Source organism: Siniperca chuatsi, linkage group LG17, assembly GCF_020085105.1.
Source record: "Siniperca chuatsi isolate FFG_IHB_CAS linkage group LG17, ASM2008510v1, whole genome shotgun sequence".
Classification (NCBI taxonomy): domain Eukaryota; kingdom Metazoa; phylum Chordata; class Actinopteri; order Centrarchiformes; family Sinipercidae; genus Siniperca; species Siniperca chuatsi.
The window spans coordinates 24,075,350-24,094,650 of NC_058058.1; the positions used below are offsets into that span (position 1 = coordinate 24,075,350).

At 42.7% G+C, this 19,301-nt stretch overlaps 1 protein-coding gene across 6 annotated transcripts in view; it reads right to left on the reverse strand.

Annotated features, from left to right (window-relative positions):
- Positions 1 to 18,860, reverse strand: part of ptprua (protein tyrosine phosphatase receptor type Ua) — a 191,012-nt gene extending 172,152 nt beyond the window's left edge. For 3 of the 6 annotated variants that reach the window (XM_044171547.1, XM_044171546.1, XM_044171545.1), the window contains exon 1: positions 18,625 to 18,858. In XM_044171547.1, coding sequence (XP_044027482.1) covers positions 18,625 to 18,694 — 70 coding nt within the window. In that variant the 5' untranslated portion in view covers positions 18,695 to 18,858. Of the gene's footprint in view, positions 1 to 18,624 lie in introns of all 6 variants that reach the window. The other 3 variants (XM_044171544.1, XM_044171542.1, XM_044171543.1) reach the window with 2 other exon arrangements.
- Positions 18,861 to 19,301: the final 441 nt, after the last annotated feature.

The window sequence follows — 19,301 nt, forward strand, 5'->3', positions numbered from 1 at the left end:
GCCAACAACAAAACAATACTTTTTTATACCCTACTTTGGGTAACATAAGATGTTTTTTTGTTTATGTTTTTTTACAAAAGTACAAGATTTTTGTCTGAATAAAATAGTCTACAAATGGCAAAGTTGTGATTTAAACCAGGAGCTATCGGATCGAAAAATAAGTAAAGAAGATTACAAATCTGATATTTGATGCCAGCTTTTGGAAAGTTGACAGGTTTTGATACTTGGTGCTACATACTCTTCAGCTCGTACCACAAAAGTACTGAGGTTTGATACAAAGCCTCTCTCTTCAATGATACCTAGGATAGTAGGGTTTGGGTTAGGTTTGATGGCCAGTTCCATTTTGGATCCTGTTCCTAGTTGCCGAATACCTATACAACCTATATACCTATATAAGTTCGCTCCGACGCTAACAAATCTCTTTTTTTATGTCTCCTTGCTCCTTTATATTAGCAAAAAGCAATGTAGACAACATTTAGGTTGCAGGCTTCTCAATTTTAGCTGATGCTGACTGTTGCTGGTTAATTAGCAAACTAAATCAGCTGTAGCTAATTCATTCTGTGACGGCTAAAATCAAACTTTCGTTTGTTGTCATGTTGCTCTCTGCAAGCCGGTGTCTGTACTTGGCCAAAGATCGTTTGTGAGGTAAAAGAAACATCGCTCTGTAACATCACTATAAGCAGTTCAACGAGGCCAACAGAGTGGTCACTCTTCTCCAGACAAATGATCTGATCGCGCCACGTCAGTTTCAGGACACGCCAATTCAGTTTTCGGAGAAAGCTTTCATATTTCATATTACACAGTGTTCATCTCATTGTCAGGTTGTAGCTAGAGGTTATCAACATTAATTAAGCTGCCACTCAAAACTTCTCAGCCATATAAGGTGGTTAGGGCTCTTTGAGTTTTAGTTATTAATAACTTGAATTACGTGAAAATGTTGAAAGCTGAACCTATTTGAAAAGGACTCGATAGGATTCAATACTTTCGTAACAACAATAATAACAAACCATATTAATGCATACTTGAACAGCATGTTACAAAAAGCTTGCATTAAAATCAAGACAGATTAAGGACATCCCAGGTGTAGTAGATAAATGCTACAATAAATACGCATCATGTCCAGCATACCACAGGTGGACGACACTACCTGTCTGATATCTTTGTTTTTCATCAAAGGTCTGTATCAGCAGACCAATATATCAGCCTAATAGTTGCGACACGACGCTCTACTCTGCAGCCACGGAGCCTGGAGGTGAGAGATCAGGTCCACAGACCATCAATCAGACCAGCGTTGTGAATCTTCTTCACGTTTGCTCCAAGGTCATGCTGTACAGTCCTGGAAAAGTCTTCACTCCAGGACACAGTTCTTGAGTTTGTCCATTCATCATCAGTAACCCTGGAGCAAGCCGGCAGACAGGCGCATTCAGCCGTTCCCCCATGAAATAGGCCCACAGCCGCATCAGGTCTACGTTTAAGACGGACTTTTAGGGCACTGTGCTACTTGGGGGGCAAAACTTTAGGGAGGATGCTCCAGAAAACTCGCTGAGCTCATCCCCAAGACGAAAGGGGCATCTTTAACTGAACTCATATATAGACAGACACAGTTACAGCGTACACACAAACTGCTTCTTGTCTCCCGCACCTGGTTTACAAAAATGAAGTGTCTCCCTTGGGTGTTTCGAAGTCTTGAAACAAGGCCGAGACGGCAGAGGGCCAGGAGAATAAATAGATTGCGCTCTCTTTCTCTCTCCCTCTCTGCATGTAAAGATACTCAGCATGGATATTTTACACACAGGGAATTATGTAGTCCCAGTTTTAAAGTTATCTGTGGACTGGTTTGACTTTGCATTAACTGCAGCACCACAATAAAGAAGACAAATCAGATGTGATTCCTGCACTTTCTTGACAAACGAGCAGTTCTTACCAGGATGTAATGGTCTCTAAAATGAGCCTTATGCTGTAGTGCACATTAATGAGATGCCTCCCTTTAGTGCGAGTTCTCTCAATGTGTGTTTGTTCTGATCCACATAGTCCCACAGATGGAGCTCCGCCACAGAGACCATGCAGCTGCAGACAGTGTCTCTGCTGTGTTCAAACAGTGGACAACAGGCTCTCTATCCTTCACACAGTCTCTAAGTAGCCCTCTCATCTTCCTCCTCTCTTAATCTCTTTCTCTTCTTCACTCTTCCTTCATTCTGCAGCTGAAGACAGATATATTGTTATTGAGGCATTACGAACTTTCTGCACTGTTATTTCTTCCTCCATCTTGTACTTTTTCCATCACTGTTCCTTCAGCTCATTCTGCTTCTCTTCTCTTTCTGCAGCAATCTTTCTCTGTCCATCCCTTCGTTTCAGTCTCCTGTAGACTCTGATAATGAGAGTATACGGTTTTGCTTCCCTGCTCTCGTTTTCTTTGCGAGTAGCATGCTGCTTTGCCGTTGCGATAGGGGTTTAAATCCTCCAGCACAGCCCGCCAGCACCACTGCAGCTACCCACTGGGCCGGAATAAATCCAGGAGCCTCCAGTCTCGCCTCTGAATGGGCCCACGCCCCTGAAAGCGAGCCCAGAACACCCCCCCCCCCTTGCATCAGTCCAGCAGCAATGAACCCAAAAGGCCTTCCTTTGGGAGGCTTAGCTTCCCTCCCTCCTTTGCCTGCAATGCCTTCACAAAGGATGATTTCAGCTGCCTAATCAACTAGAAAAAAAACTTGTGCCCTCCTCCCACTTCCTGTTACAACCACTCCTCCTCCTCCTCCACCTCCACCATGCAAATTTCACATGCCAGTGATTTTGTTTTTCATAACATGAAGGGAGAAGGCGATTGCTTCAAACAACATTTTCTCCCAAGCATATTTGAAATGTCAACATCATTAAGACCAACTGTCAAATATGGTGACAGTGAAAGGGCCGCTACCTACCTAATCATAACCTCATGCCAAGTCTTTAAAAATCTGGGAGAAAAGGTTGTTTTTCTGTCAAAGCTCTACAGGCTTACATCCCTGCCTGCATCCGCAAGGGCTCAAACACCTGCGGTAATGATCTCAGTGACAGAATCAGGCAATTACGGGACATTTTTATTCATGCCCCGGGCTAGGTCAAAACTCACACACCCACACGCTCACTGAATCCTTTTTCTTTTGTGCCCCCAACAGACACCTAGTCAGAGTTTGGGCAGAGCAAACAGCCCTGGTGCCCTCTGGCGAACCCCACCGCCAAAATCCCCACGAGCCCCCAGATCTTGTCTTGCACCAGCAAAAGTTAGAGGCTAGTCCTGAGTCAAGTGTGCAGTGGTCCTGTCAGCACCACAGAGCCAGCGCTTCACATCCCATGCTCAAAGCTGGACAAGCCACAGGGGGCTAACACAGCAACAGCAGCACATGCTGTTAATGTTGTTTATGTCTTCAAACTATGGTTAGACAGATACATACAGGTATGTGATGAAGTTGGTTATAATTAATTGTAGACTTTATCAATACTAAACTGTTGTCTATGGGAAGCCCTTAATTCTTAACTGATTACTAGCAGTTGTGGTATCAGCAGCAGCAATAGCAACAGCAGTGATAGCATTAGTCCTAGTAGTAGTAATGGAAGTAGCACTTAAAGTAGCAGTTGTAGTAGAAGCTTTAGAAGAAAGAGTATAAGCAACAGTAGTAGTAGCAGCGATGTTGCTAGGTACGCGTGCTGCATCTCTGACGCGTTCAAATCCGAAAGGACGCAGTAAACTCACTGTTAACACGTCCAGGGGATGCACCATATTTTTTCCCTGATGATGCTAATGTGCATTGTGAACAACAAATTTGTGTTGAAATCATAGAAATATTCAAATTGTCTCACACACACACACGATAGAGAGTGAATTAACAGTGTTACGAGTCTGTGTTTAATTTGGCGTGTATCTGATCCACCAACCAGCACGTATTTTAGTGAGAAATCTTCATTTTTGAAACGTCCGCCTCTCATTCCCACGGTCTTCCCCCACTAAAATAGCACAGTTAAACAATGAAGGCTGGTAGCGAGTTGAGGCGACAAAATACAAAATGTGAAATAGGGAAAGTATGTAAGTACGGAAATACAGTTTACATTTATGGATTATATTGATGCCAAATTGACATGAAGATTGTCGACATATGACGCCTTTTATCTCGTGTTTCTCGAGGTATGTGTTTTTGCGGACATGGAAGGAATTGTTAATATATCATATTTCTTAAAGGGAGTTTGGCGTAATACTTTCCCAGGAAGCTACAGTTTAATTCAAACTGCTAATACTGTATGTAGCCTATATTTTTGAATGATTTGTCACCACTACAGAAACACTGGGTAACTGCTGTATGATAAGCCTGTCTGACGTTGACTGCGGTTAGTTATTTGCTTGATTAGTGGTTTACAGTCTAATAATGTGTGTTTGTATTGATTACTGATGGTGGCTGATCAGGCTAATTATCAGCTAACTGTACTCAGTTTCTAACGGCAGTATGCAGTAAATTGTTTCCCTTTGCGTGTGTGTGACTCCTGATGAAACTTAAAAACTCATTTTATTCACCCAGAAAAAGCTCATATTTCTCTGTATAATGTGACCTCCTCTTTCTGTCAGCTGCTATGTGTCTGCTGTGTATTTAAAGATTTGGTATTGTATTTGTTTAATTTTCAGATACATTTTCAACATACATTAATAACCATGATTATAACCATATAACATCAAACACAAGTTTAACACTACAATTAGTTTAAAAAAAACAAAAAAACAACCTCATTTTATTGGGGACCCACTCAAATGACCACCTGTGGGTCCCGGGGTCTCACTACACTGAAAACCTATCGACATCACTGTAGCAGTATCGTTGCTAGCAGCAGCAGTGGTATTAGCACTTTGCGACATCAGCAGCATAAGAAGTAGAAGTAGTACCAGTATTAGTAGTAGTAGAGTAATTAGTAGCAGCAGCAGCATTAGCACTTAGTTATCAGTAGCTTTAGTAGAATTAGTAGTAGTAGTAGCATTTGTAAAGCATTAGTAATAGTAGTAGCAGTAGCAGTGACGGTGGTGGTGGTGGTGGTGGTGGTGGTATATGGATCAAGCATACCTTAAAAAACTTTCAGTGACACATATTTGAGGAAAAAATGTTCTGCACTCAAAAGGTTGCACTATTTTCCCCCTTACCTAAGCACGCGTCTGTCACTGTTTGTGTGTCAGTGTGCACTTTCTCACATGGCTGCAAGGTAAGTGTTGTTGCGGGGCATTCTTACATCTCTGCTGTAGTAAGCAGTCCAGTAGGTGAGCAATTCAAGCATGCCTCTAGCCCAATTAAGCACAAACAAATCAACTTAATTGGGCAGGACACCGCTTAGCTAAGAATTTACAGTAAACCACCCCAAAACAGGCAGGCAATCCCTGGATATGACAAACTTGTTAGCCTTCACTCACATGGTGGCCAATGTTTTCAATACCCCCAACCTCACTCCACCCATACTGTGCCCAGCCAACCGGCCACACTAAACCTTCTATTAGTGATTCTACTTATGCTCTCACTTCTTTGCCTCTACAGATTCACCCTGCCTTGTACTGTAATCCCTCTCCAGCGGATTCTTAATTAAACATGGACAACACATGGAGTCAAAGACGTCTCCCAGGCGGCAAGGACACGTAGGCAAAAGGAGGCTCATACTCATGTCAGACTGTGTTACAGACCTCGTTACTCAACCTCTCTTCCTTTCTCTGCAGACAAAATAAAAAAGAGCTGTCACTTTTGACAGTATTCCTAATCTGCGCCCCCTATTTATTGCTCCACCCTCCCTAAATGCACTCATGCGTATACAGAGGACAGGGCACACATACACACATTCACACACAAACACTGTTTAAGTCAACTGTTCCTGTCCTTGGCTGCAGCCTCTAAAATGAAGATGTGACTGACTCTATTACCATAAAGTAAGCACTGCCGTAAATCACTAAAGAACTCTCTCTCTCCTCCACTCCCTCCCCCATTCTCTATGATTGGCAGGTTTAATTAACAACAGGTCTTTCGGCCTGGCAGAAAGTGGGTGACAGAGTTGGCGAGTGGTAGGGGGATGAGAGTGGAGGGGGGTGAATGTGGAGATACGACAACAATACATAGCCTACTTTTGTGTGCATATAATTAGAGATGTCTGGGACTTGCTACAGAACTGTGAGGGCGTGGCTGCACAGATTCAGGCAGAAGCAATTTATGTGCAAACCATCCCTTAGGAATAACAATGACAAACACGTCAACACATTGTTCTACATATGCATCCCTCTCTTCCGCTACAGTAGGCCACGGTAACCCCTTCCTGCACTTAAGGAACAGGCCACTAACAAGTTAAAGTTACCTAGAGTAAAGTTACCTCTTAAGTACATGATATGAATGGATGTGGCAAAGAATCAGGATGTCAAGTAACACATTTGCATAAAAAAAGTAAAAATTGACCTTCCTCTGGCAGCTGAGTCAGGAAAGTGTTGCTGAAGCACAGCCTTTTCTTGCTGTGTCCCCAAGGTTTGATACTTGGTCCCAGTCTCTTCAACATGTATATGTTCCCTTTAGGCCACATTATCCATAAGTACAATATTTCTTTTTACAGTTATGCTGACAACACCTAGCTTTACCTACCCTTATAGCCCTGTAACTACAATAAATTAACAGACCTGAATAACTGCCTCCAGGACATCAGTCCCTGAATGGCTCAGAACTTTCACCAACTCATAGAGAATAACTCTAAAGTTATGTTAACTCAGTCCATGGCACTTATAGCAAAGCTATATGTAGCTTTTGTATGAAGGAATACATAAATACATACGTACATAACACAAATGAAAAATTACATTTATAACCAATAAAACACACCCATACTCAATTCAAGACACACTGATGCAGTCTCACTTGGACAAGTGGCTAATGTTAGCTCATGTTGGCTAACTTTAGCTAAATATTGCTGGGTAACTGATGTCACTGAGTCAATTCATAGACGTTTGAAATATTCTCTTATAGTGCTGCTCTTAAAGGGGAATTCCACCAATCCAACACATCACAGTCTGTTTACAGGTGTACAGGGTAAATGAAGAGTTTTAATGGGCCCAAATGCTGTTTCAGAGGCTCTTCTACCCAGACAAGTGTTACATTTTGGAATAAAACTCAATACTCAATATTGTGGCCAGTGGCTGCTGTCATAATATTAGCACCTCCCCTCAAACATCTGCAGTGGCTGAACCCTACTTTAAACCCTAAATTGTTTTGGTGACTAATCAAACCTAAAAATTAATTGTAACTACCTCAAGGGAATTGTTTTGGCATGAAGCCTGAATGTTAAACAAAAGCGTAATAAACTAACATCTATGCTAAAATGTGGGTGTCATCTTCAAAAACCAACATCAGTTTATCTCCATGAGTAACCTATTTCTTACACTGAGTCCAGAGTCAGTGCTCCGCCTGAAGCAGAGAATTTTCTTTAGTTTCATAATACATTAACACCAGCAAGGAGCTTCTACATGAAAGACAGAATGGGAAAAAAAATCAACCAGTGCAGCCTTTTGATGGCAAGCTTTCTGCTGCTGTCATCACTTTTCTAGGTCAATATACAGGAGGCTGTGTTTAAACCAACTCACAAACAACATATGTCAACTTAGGTCATCCCTGCATCATCCCTCCAGTGTCTGGGCCAGCCTCATCATCCTCTCATGCCCTATTATTATTGTGTATGCTCAATGACCCCGGCCACAGTGCCATCTGCTCAGACTCTATTGATGCTGAGATTAGGGGTGTAGGCCAGGAGGGCACGGGGACACACATGTTCAGTGGCCAATCTGGAGATGCCTCCCCAGAGTCACTTTCACCTCGCGCCGGCCTGCTAGATCAGACGGCAGAGGGAAGATGAAAGGTGATGCTCAGAGTTGCAAGACAGAAAGCTGACCACCAGCTGATTTCCATGCTGTTTCCCAACAGCTTCCATCAATGTAATCAATAATCCCCCTACCCCCTCCTGTATGCCACACACTCCTCTCTTCACCCACTTCCTTCACTTCACTCTATGCCTCTTTTTCTCCGCCTCCACCTGAAATGCTGCACCTACACTTGAGGCTCTTGCTTATTGAATCTATGATTCAATGCCTCCTGTAACGGCAAGCTTATAAAAACCACAACATCGCGCTCCGGGCACCGGCGACGATACATCTCATAAAACAGAATGAGGATTTTAGAGGTATATGCCTCCAATCATTCTTGGCTAAGCTAACGCGTTCCTGTGTGAATGCAAAGATGCTACAGCAAGCTCATTCCCATGCAGGCCATGATCCCTCAGCTCCTTGCTCATGAATGTAATCCTTTACGTTTATCTGTCTGAGTTCAGAGGCCACAAACCCCGTACTCGCTACTGATGCAGATGCCGTTTGGAAGGCAAACACAGCAGATGCAGGCCCAGGTGCTATTGCATCTTAGAACTGCCAAAATACCGCCATCGTCTGAAACATTGCCAAGGTGGCCCCTCCACATAGAAGTCAAGAGGGAAGGTAGGAAGAAGAGTTGGAACTAACAAAAATGTGCATGCCAAGTAATTTCTAAAAGAAGCAGAGGAAGGACAGATGGGTTGAGACGCAAGACGGATGGAAGCAAGGCATTAACACCATCGGGGTTACAGGTTTGATTCCCAGTGGGAACGCCTACACTGGAAGTGTTTATTAATTTCACTTTCAAACCTATTCATCCAGGAAAAGTCAGCTTCTTTCACACATCCTGCTGCAAACTGACACAGTTCTTCCCAATCACAGTGGGAAACTGCTTGGTGTAAACACATGCTTCAGCAGAAGTACTTGTACAGATCCCTTCTCCTGCCAACACCTTTAACCTCATGTTACCTTACATTAAAATGATTCCAATGAGTTCCTGCTGAGGTAGGTGAGGTATAAAGATTTTAGGTTAGATTCAGGAAAAATGACGCACTGGTACAGGATTGGTACTCGGTACCAGCAGATACCCTGAGTCAAGGTACTGGAATCGTTATCGGGAGAGAAAAGGTTGGATCGGTGCATTTCTATCCCCATTTGAATGGTTTTTGCCTCTCGGCCCTCGCTATGACGGAAGGGTTTTTGAACAGGATAACTAAGCAGGACAGCTATTAACCCTTTTGTCTTCTGATGCGGTCGAACAACATTTCATATGAACTACCAACTACAGAGCAGCTGCACAGGAAAAGTTGGGGGTTACGTGCATCTGTGGAGTAGTTACAGATGGAGGGGAGAGAGTTACTCGTCACTGGCCTCACGGCCACAGCCTGCACTCTGGAGCTCTGACACTTCATGTATACATTACAAAGTAAGATGCTCCGGAAAAGGGAAACATTGAGCCACAAAACCTCGTATCGATCCAAATTTACTTACAGAAGGAGGAAGTGAAGAAGCCGGTGATGATGTCCCGCAGTGATAGCAGACACACAGGTGTTGCTGCTCATGCTGCATAACCTCCCCTGCTGTGCACAGGAGGGTCACTGCTAACCTTGACAGGGGTGAACAGGCGCTGCCGCAGTGCCCTTGTTCGCTCCGTTGAGGGACATGTCATATTATTTATTTAATATTTGGACTTTTTTTCTTACAAGTTTCCCTTCAACTTTTAATATCTCTTGTGTGCCACAGGGACACTCGGAGGCCCACAGGTTTGATAACTTTAAACGCTTACTTTTTAATGTGTAATATCTACAGCTACCTTGGGACCTACACACCCCAGGTCTTGCTCCATATAACTGATTTTTTTGCTTTTTTTCTTCAGATTTTTTTGTATCTTAAGAACATGAAGGGTAAGATAGAAGAAAGAGTGAGTTTGTGGCTTGGCAGTTAATCTAACTTGAGTTTATCAGCACTGTGGTCTTCTACATTAATGACATGGGGGACTAAACATGTGAGCCCCAGAGGGAAAACTAAGAGATAAAGAGTTGAGGAGGAGGTAGCAGAGCTGAAAAGAAATAGCTTTTGGCATCATGCAGTTATTTTACTCCAGAAGCTGCAGAGAGGAAAGGAAGCGAGAGGAATGCTAGTCCCGCAGTTTGGCCCCAGATGTCATCTCAATCTAAAGCGACATTTGCTGACAGCACCACCACAAAATCATCCTGTGGCTGAACTTTGACCCCATCTGCTGAATCTGCTGCTCAGTCATCTCACGCTACAGCGATAACCGAGCGACAGTTTCCTGTCTGCTGCCAGCGTCACGACTCACATCAACCTGTCATCAGTCGTGACAGGTCCGACCACAGGATTCATGCTCGGGGAATAGCTTGGACAATTGGTTCAGCTGCAGAGTGTAAACACACCGTCGGCTAGGCAGCACAAGCGATAGAGGAATATTCATAAAGATTATTCATAGCTGGCTGTCAGCGGCGGTGACAAATCTGGGAGGTAATGGCACCAGCAGCCGAATCTGACGGAGAGCAGGACTGGACTAAATGGACAGGCAGCCATCAATGCAGAACAGTCATGCTCCTGCATATCTCATCCCTGTGTCCAACTCATCCTCAATACAAGCACACAGTCCTAGCTACAACCAACAGGATTCTACATCATCAATCTCACCCACCATTCCCAGCAAGTTGGGCATGCCTGTGTGCTGAGAGCATTGATTTCAATACCACAGGGTAAATTATCCTTGAAAGGAAAAACCTTCCCTCAAACACCCTACACTGTTTTCTATTATCAATCTGTGATGTTGAGTGCATTCCAGGGCTTCAGTTTTGATGAGTGAATTTTGAATTTATCCTCTAGATTAGATTTGATCTAGATTCATAGTATTTCTAAATGAGTTAAAAATCCTTTCTTAAATCCCTGAAACGAATGAACAAGAACAAAAATTGTATACACATGCTTTTTACTTTGTTAGGGCTTTATCTTCCTACCTTTGTCTTACTGTTTTGAGGTTGAGATGACAAATGTCGCACGTTCCTATCCTTTTCCAATATTCCACATGCATACAATGCCAAAATTACTTGTGAATGAAACTTACTTAATTAGCTTCAATTAACTCATAAAGACTGTTCTTCCTTGCCCTTGTCTCCGCACTGTCTGTAATTTGTTTTAATGTGTTGCAGCTCTGAGCAGCACCTCTGTATTCTTTGTGCTGTCCATCGTAGGACAAATGTCCGTCAGAGGCACACAAAAAAATCAAGCATATTTAGTATGTATACTGACTTTTTTTGGTATACTTAATTTTTGTCACTTCTCTAGTGCAAATGCTCTACATACTCAAAACCTGCTTAGAATTACTGAGTTGTTTTATAATTGAGACACAGCTCCCAAGTGTTCTCACTTAGGGAAAGTCAAATTACACCACCACAGCAACAAAAAAGGCCCTGGAATGCAAGGCACAACACCACCAACTGTTACCCAAAGGTGTTGTGTCTTAAGGTGAAATTGTTCAAGGTTCATTCCTTCAGATTTGATATGAGACAAGTGTTCCTGCCTGGCTTGATGAGATTTCCTTTCTTGAGGCTGTTAGAGGAATTAAGAGACATTTTCCTGACATGAAATGTAGTCAAGTTTTCAGAGACAGATACTGTTGTCAGTGCAATTACTTCACCGCAATCGGGTAAGCTGCCTATGCGGCTGCTATCAAAGCACAATCCTCACACTCTCAATGCTCTGTGGACAATTTGAGACATGATCTGTGGCAGGCGGTGAGCTCTTATACTGAAGGAGAGAGGGGTTGGAGGAGTGCAGAGAGGGATCTCAGGCACTTGGAGCATTTCTAAAATTAGCTAAAAAGCAAGCTGATGTCTGAGTATCATCTGTAGTTGAAAAGTATGGATGCTTTAAGTTCCCTGGCTTTTGTTGCCCTGGCAGCAGGTCAGTCCTTTGAGACTCTATAATCATACAATTTGCAGCACTCTACATACCTGCATCAGACAGCAGATTCCAACATCCAAATTCCACCAGCAGCTGATGAGTTCATGCGATGTGAATTCATTCCCCTCAACCATTTTACTGATTTCATGAAGGCATTTCACCCAGCAGATCATTATATACAGTAGCTTGTTGAAATAAAACTGAGAGCTGTGTAAGCAATGAAATGAGTCACTGAGGGAAGAGTGAGCAACAGCACAAACCCAGCAGCTTCCTTTAAAATAATCCAAATTGAATACCAATGTAGACATTCACCAATTCGAGAAGATGCCTAAAAGTGAGCAAATTAGTTTTATTGTCTAAACACGTTTAGCGATCAGCTTGACAGGCAGCCTGCTGGCACTCCTCCATCTGCTCAATAATGATTTGTTGTTGATGGGGGAAAAAACAACACATTTCTAACACCTGGAGAAGCGAAGCCGGCCCTGGTTCTCCCCACATAGACGCCTCGTGGGTCCAGGCCAAGGCAGTCTGGCAGCACTGTCAGCTTCATTAACGACGGTGGTGGTGACAGGCACGTGCAAGCAGCAGCCGCACTGGTAGATTAACGTCATAAACATATTGCACAAGGCGATAATGGTCGGGAATGGTCTGATTGCTACCACCACGAATGATCAACATCGGGTTTCCAACACAGGCCCTGCTGAACAATTACCTGAATAAATGAGTCAAGAAAATCAAATTTAACAAATATGACTACCAGTCATACTCATCCCAGCTCTGTCAAAGGTGCCTTTAAACTATTCCAAAGCCTGTGCCATTTCTTTTGTATGGACCTGTGTAGAAATAGAAAAACTCATCATGCATGCCTCATTTTGCACTGAGGAAAGTCCAGCATGGACTGAAACTGTTTGTAGCCTACAGACCTGTGATGTTTCAAATAGAAATATTTAAAATCCTTTTTCTTTCTCTGTGTGTGAGTCCTCCCTTGATGCCTCCCTTGATGCAACTTTTTCCCTGGCTACCGCACCAGAGAAGAAGAAAAACAAAGGACAGGTTTTTTAAGTGGAACCCTTGTGAACCATTGAAATAGAAAAACGACACTACAGGTGAATAGGGTAAAAGTTCAACTAATAGATATCATCATGAAACTTCCCCAGTTGATTACTTACATTAAGACAATTGTTTTTTGTATTACAAGTTTTCTTTAATTCTATGTTTAAATATGCAAATGATGCATTATATAATTAAATATGCCTTTGCATACATTTCCAGAGCAGAAAAACTGGAAAGAGAGTTAGGAGAATTCTGAGTATGAGAAAAAACTAATTTTGAGAAAACGCCCTTTAATGATATGTATTGTAAAATTCCATACATTTTTATTGAGAACCACTATTTACAGACACAATTTCTAATCAAATCCCTAGCAACAACAAACATAACTAAAACATATCTAAACTGATAACTGAATAGCACAGTCTTTCACACACATTCACTTTTGGTGAATTTAGGAGAAATCTGCAGACGCAAATAAACAAAGGGTAGTATAATAAACACCTAAATGTCTATTTTTTCCCACTAGTCTGAAAAAAGACACGTTATGGAAGCAAAATAGCCCAAAATGTCAAAATTGACCAGTGCATGAAAAAAACGATGTTTTTGCCTGCCGTGTCTGGTCAGAAGAAGACATTATGGTTTAACAAGCAGCCAGCCTAAAGTTTACTGACCATCAACAGCTAGATTAGTTGTTAGCTTAGCTAGGTAGCTACCCTGGTGGTTAAACCCAGCAGCACTTCAGAAGTCCTTTCCTCAAAGTAAAGACGCAGGGTTCACACACCCTCCAACTCTGAACAAAGCCAGCTGATTCTGAATGTGGGTTTACCAGTGGCTAACGCTAGCAAGCCAGCTAAGAAAATGCCATGTAAATAAGACAACTTTGGTACCAGGAGTTGTATTTGTATTAGAGGCTAAGGTTGCATTCAAGCAATGGTGGTAGAATGGGAAGAACGAGAAAACCTCCCATTATTCCGGCTTGGGGGTGTTCACGCATGGTTACCCCCACTGCTAGCCTTGTCACATCATTTGCATAGCCTAAATTATCTTACTTTGCGATATTTGGAGTGATTTGTTAACAAGTGAAACCAGTTACAGACAAGCTGTGAACAGCTCCTTTTATGCTGACTGAATCAGTTATGAGTGTTAGTATTGGATTTTATTTCACATTAGATGTAAGTGCCAGCAGTGGTGGCTCTGCAGCCAGTTTTGCCAACAGTTTGTTGGCACTTCTTTAGTTCTTTTTACAAACTGGGAGAAATCGTCGCTGTCACAAATTCCTGACTCGAAATTACCAATGACATGGACAGCTTCTCAACTTGGTTGCTCGTAATTACAGTTTAAACTATATGACGCAAACGTGGCATTACCACCTCCCCACCTCCAGACCCTGCATCACACTAGCACGTCCTGGACCAATCTGTCCACTGAATGCACAGTGACAGTACATTTCAAATTCTATTCCCATACACTGCTTGTAATTGAAAAAAGTAATAAATCAATTATGTAACACAATGTGTTATTGCCCAATACTGTTGACAACTGATGACTACTGATACACAAGACTTGGAAAGATGGATGGAGCAGAAGGAGCAGGAATTCAGCTTAGACAGGCATAATAAGGCCTGTTGGAGGCGACATTGCATTTCACCAACTTAACTCTCTTGGAGAAAATTGACTTTAGTTGCACAACAGCAGCCCTGAATCTTCCCTCAATGATAAGAGGAAATAATTTTTAGATAAATAGAAGGGAAGTTTGCCAAGTCTCTCAGCCTATTCACAGACCTCAGAACTTCCAAAATCCCATGAGGTCTTCAGGTGTGATGGTTAAAAGTAAAATCCGAATTCTGTAGAACACCTTTTCAAGTTTGCTTTAGCCACACTGCCAATAAAACTCTGAGACGAACAGAATGACTGGCGACTAATAGCAGAGGCAATTAAAATTTCTCAAAAGCCATCAAAGTGGTGGAATATTGGGGAGGAAAGGCCTTAATGACTTCCACCTCAGCCGGGCTGCTTTGCTCTCACTGGCTCCCTGTGTCAGCCTGCTTTGGCTGATTGAATATGTCCATGCACGTGATGCATGACCCATCCATTTAAACTGAAGAAAAACAGACTCATGTAGCCTTTTTGTAATATGCAATCCATCTAATGCTGCATCAGGAAGGTGAGGAATGAAACGTGGGCTGTGCTTTATCATTTCAAATTGGTCAATTTTATCCATTTCAAGCTTAATGGCGTCAATTTTTCTTCAGCTAAACAGACAATTAAAGCTAGGTTGTTTAGTCCGTTGCTTCTGAAATTTAGTCCCACAGCTCTTAGGGCTTGTAACTGTCTGGTAAATAATGTGGACTGGGTTATATTGATACATTTCTGTGATTTTTCTTCCTTTATAAAACGGGTGTCGAAACAACCCTTGTTCCTTTGCCATCTCATTATCATGAACTATAATTACAGAGTGTACTCATTTTCTTGAACAACGTGTAGCCATTATGCAATTCACAATTGTTCTATTAAAGAATCTTGTGTTATTTCCTCCAGAACAACCACATTTCATCATTGCCTTTTGTGTGAGCATACGCTCCATTTTCTCCATTTACAGCCTGCACATTTGCCCCAGGAGAGCTGTGTGTCGGGATATTTTCTGTTGGATTAACACTGAGCCGGATCCACACCGCTACACACCGAGGACCCTCTCTACATCCCCCTAGCAACCCGTGAAAGCCCACCTTCTCATGTCAGCGCCCATTTCAGTGTGGTCTTTTCAAGCTAACCTCCTTTCGACCTCCAATCTCAGAGTGTTTGGAGTTGCGTGTCAGCGACGCTCAGTGTTGGGGTTCACTCACGTGGTTTCATTCTACGATTAAATTATCTTCTAGCCCCCACTTACAGGGGCCGGGTGCACTTAAACGACACGGCTGGTTTCACCTCACCTCAACAATCGCCCATTCTGTAGGTGAAACTATGGAGCTGAGGTAAGATACTTCCAAGTGCAGGCACGCACTGGCACTCCACTTTAATACTGGAGCATTTGCCTGAATACAACGGAATACAAAGTGAGGGTAGCACCAAATCTTCTCTTTTTTTTCCCCAATCAGCATTAAAGCTGCACGACACAACTTGTTGGCATTCCCAAAAGGCAGCAAAGGGAAATCTTTCATCTTCAATGCCCATAGGTCCTGCCACACAACGTCAACAAACTGCAAGGCTCAGTCTTTGAAGGGTTATACCTAGAGCAGTGTACACAGCCTCAATTCTTTTTAAGTACCAACCAAAATGTGTCCGTAGCATCGAGTAGCAACAAGTATCGAAAAGTACTATCGAAAGCTTGCAACGCATGCTTGGTTAGATTTTTACATGCAGCACAGACCAGAGGCATTTGACACGCGTCAAATCAACCACACTCATTGTTTTATATGAAACCCCGCAGACTAGCGGTGTCTTGACGTGTGTTAACAAGGGTTGACTGCTTGTCAGGATACACCACAGTCCTATTTGTAAGCATCCACGCATGTCAACCCATCAAAAGCAGTATTTTGGGGTGCACTGGTGGCCTAGGGGTTAAGGTGCAGACCATGAACTGTAACATCCCCAGTTTGCGTCCGGCCAGGGACCTTTGTTGCATGTTATTCTCCAGCTCCCCCATTTCCTGTTATCTGTCTAACAAAAGGTATTCAATTCCCCAAAAAATACCTCTCAAAAAGAAAATCGGCATTTGATCACATTTGCTCCGAGGATCGCCACAACCCGGCTACCATCAATTGACGCTCAAATGATGCAACCTTTCGCAATGCAGCCGATGTGCGTAGCACTTTGGGCTTGTTAACTTATTCTTTTATCAGATATTCTCTGCTCTACATATTTTTATTTAGGCAAAGCTCTTTATTTCTGATAAATCGAATATTTCTTTAAATTTACTAAATGCGTTAAACAAGTTTAGAGTCCCCAACTAAGGTAAAACATTAGACCAAAGATATCGTATTTGTACCAATATTGAAGACAAACAATACCCAGCCCTATGTGTACCTTAGGATACCAAAGCAATGGCAGAGACTAAAGGTCTGACATAGGTAGGCCTGGGTGTTGTTGAGGTTTTTACTACTAGTTAGAACTGCAACGATGACTCAACTAATCGATTAGTTTGTTCACAGCCCAAGACATAAGTAGTTGAGAACAGCTTTGTCTCGACCTATTACTTCCTATGTGGAAATCATTTCACTGCAGTGTCCATTCTTGACAACAGAATTCATTTCCAACAAATAAACTGAATGTATATCAGCTGGTGGTGAGACAGTCTTCTCTGTTGTTCTGTGTAATCTCATAAGACAGTTGGCTTGTTACAGTAAATCTTGCCTACAGAACCAACCTGATCCTGAAGAGCAGGGAGAGGCTCAGTGCACGTCTGTTCAGCAACTGGTTTTGGTAGCTGTGTAACTGATACCCATGCACCAGAGTATTTATACCGTAGCTACAGAGCTCACATGAGTTGCAAAGCATTCTTGAGGTAAACCAACTGGCACTTTTACTTGAGACAACTTGACACATGTGACCAGAGGCATTTTTTCTACCGTATTCGACAACATTCCACAAAAGACAAGGTTCGGAGACCTCAGAAATCTTCAAAAACTGCTTCAGCCATTCAAATGTTCAACTCGCCACAGGCAAAGTAAAAAGGATTTGAACTCCTATCTCAGATAGTTTCTGTGGATTTCAGGTATTATTGCTTAAAATCTCAGTTTTCCACTCTGAGAACACTTTAAAACTGTCTACTTCTGTCTATCAGATTTTGACTGATACACATAGAGAATATTTGGATCAGCTGCCAGTGCTTTTATTTGGGGCACAACACTGACATTACTAATTCATCTCCACTGTATTGCTTTGTAGCAGCAGAAAACACACTCCTCTTGATTTGTTCACTCCAAATGTTCCTCCCAAATACCTCTGATGGCTGATTTTGCTACTGAACCAGTCAACCAAATCTGCAACATAATTATGCAAGATCATCATCAATACTATGCAGGCAAGTTAGCAGCCCACTTCATATACATCAGCAATAAAAAAATCCATGAGGGATGACTTAATCACTAGGATGTAATTTACATTTTCTGGGATGACACATTGGAGTAGAGAATGGTTGCCACATACTGAAGCCTGAACAATGAAAACATGACAGCACAGTCATTATGCTGAATGCACTGGGCAGAGATAGAGAAACATAGAGAGTGTATGTGTGTGTGTGTGTGTGTGTGTGTGTGTGTGTGTGTGTGTGTATGGGGGGGTAATAAATCCACTTTCATTTTTAAGCTTAGTTTTTAACTTTGCAGATTTAATCTTAAGAGGGAATGTCCTCAGAAACTCCAGCAATCACCAGTACCATTGAGTCGTGTAATGAAATGATGCTATGATTATACTCTGAGGGTGCAGGAAATTCCATTTTTCATGCCCCCTGGAATATTACCATTTCACTGTACGCTCAGAGGAGAAGAGAGTTCACACCATTAAATGCAGCCAGGGTCTGATTTTACCAGCTGAACACACACTCTGAGACAACTTTGTAAGTTGTGAAACCCCACAAAAGAACAAAATGCAATCTGGACTTTGACATATATGTCTAGACGGTGGGGAAAGAGCGATTTTAAACCCTGACAATGAACTTTAGAACAGCAACTCTATCTGCGAGGAGATGCGCGCTGTGCGTCTCCACAAACCCAAACTGGCAAACATTTCTTTTTCCTTCTTTTTACCTGTTGGTCCTTCCATACTGTCTGCGTAGATCCTGACGGCCAGCACCAGCAGCAATGCTGCTGAATACATGTTGGCAGAGGAAGTAAAGTCCAGCTCGTTTTGTCACAAGAAGAAAATCCTAAAGACAACTCCAGCAGCGGTGGCAGCGGCAGCAGGACTGGAGAGAAGTTGTGCGCTCTGCTTCAGTCATCGCTGAATCCGCCTGCTCCCTCCACAGCCCGCACAGGGAGCGTCTGATCGCCCCCCCCTTTTCCTCTAACGGCTCCGCTACTTTCTGCACTGTCAAGCGAGCGAGTGGGACGCTGGAATGCGGGTCTGCGGCGCCTCCATGTGGCCAGGAGCCGGATCTCGCACCCATACACCCACAGACCCCTTGCAGATGATATTATCTGCAGTTTTTAGAGGCAAAATGGATCAGCGAATTATTAGACATACAGTAGGTCACCAACCACACTGTCACATTAGAGGGGACATTTTTCCTCAGTGTTCCCTCTAAGTGCATTTCTGGCTTCCAAACAGACTCATTTCTGCTTGGCTGCTGTTCTGCATTATTATTCTAAAACCACCGGATTCAATTCTGTGACTCACTTGTGCCTGGGCACTGAGGGAGTAACACCTTGCCAAAGGCTACCAAATCAGTGGCCATGCCTGATGGCGGTTTATTTTTTTATTAATA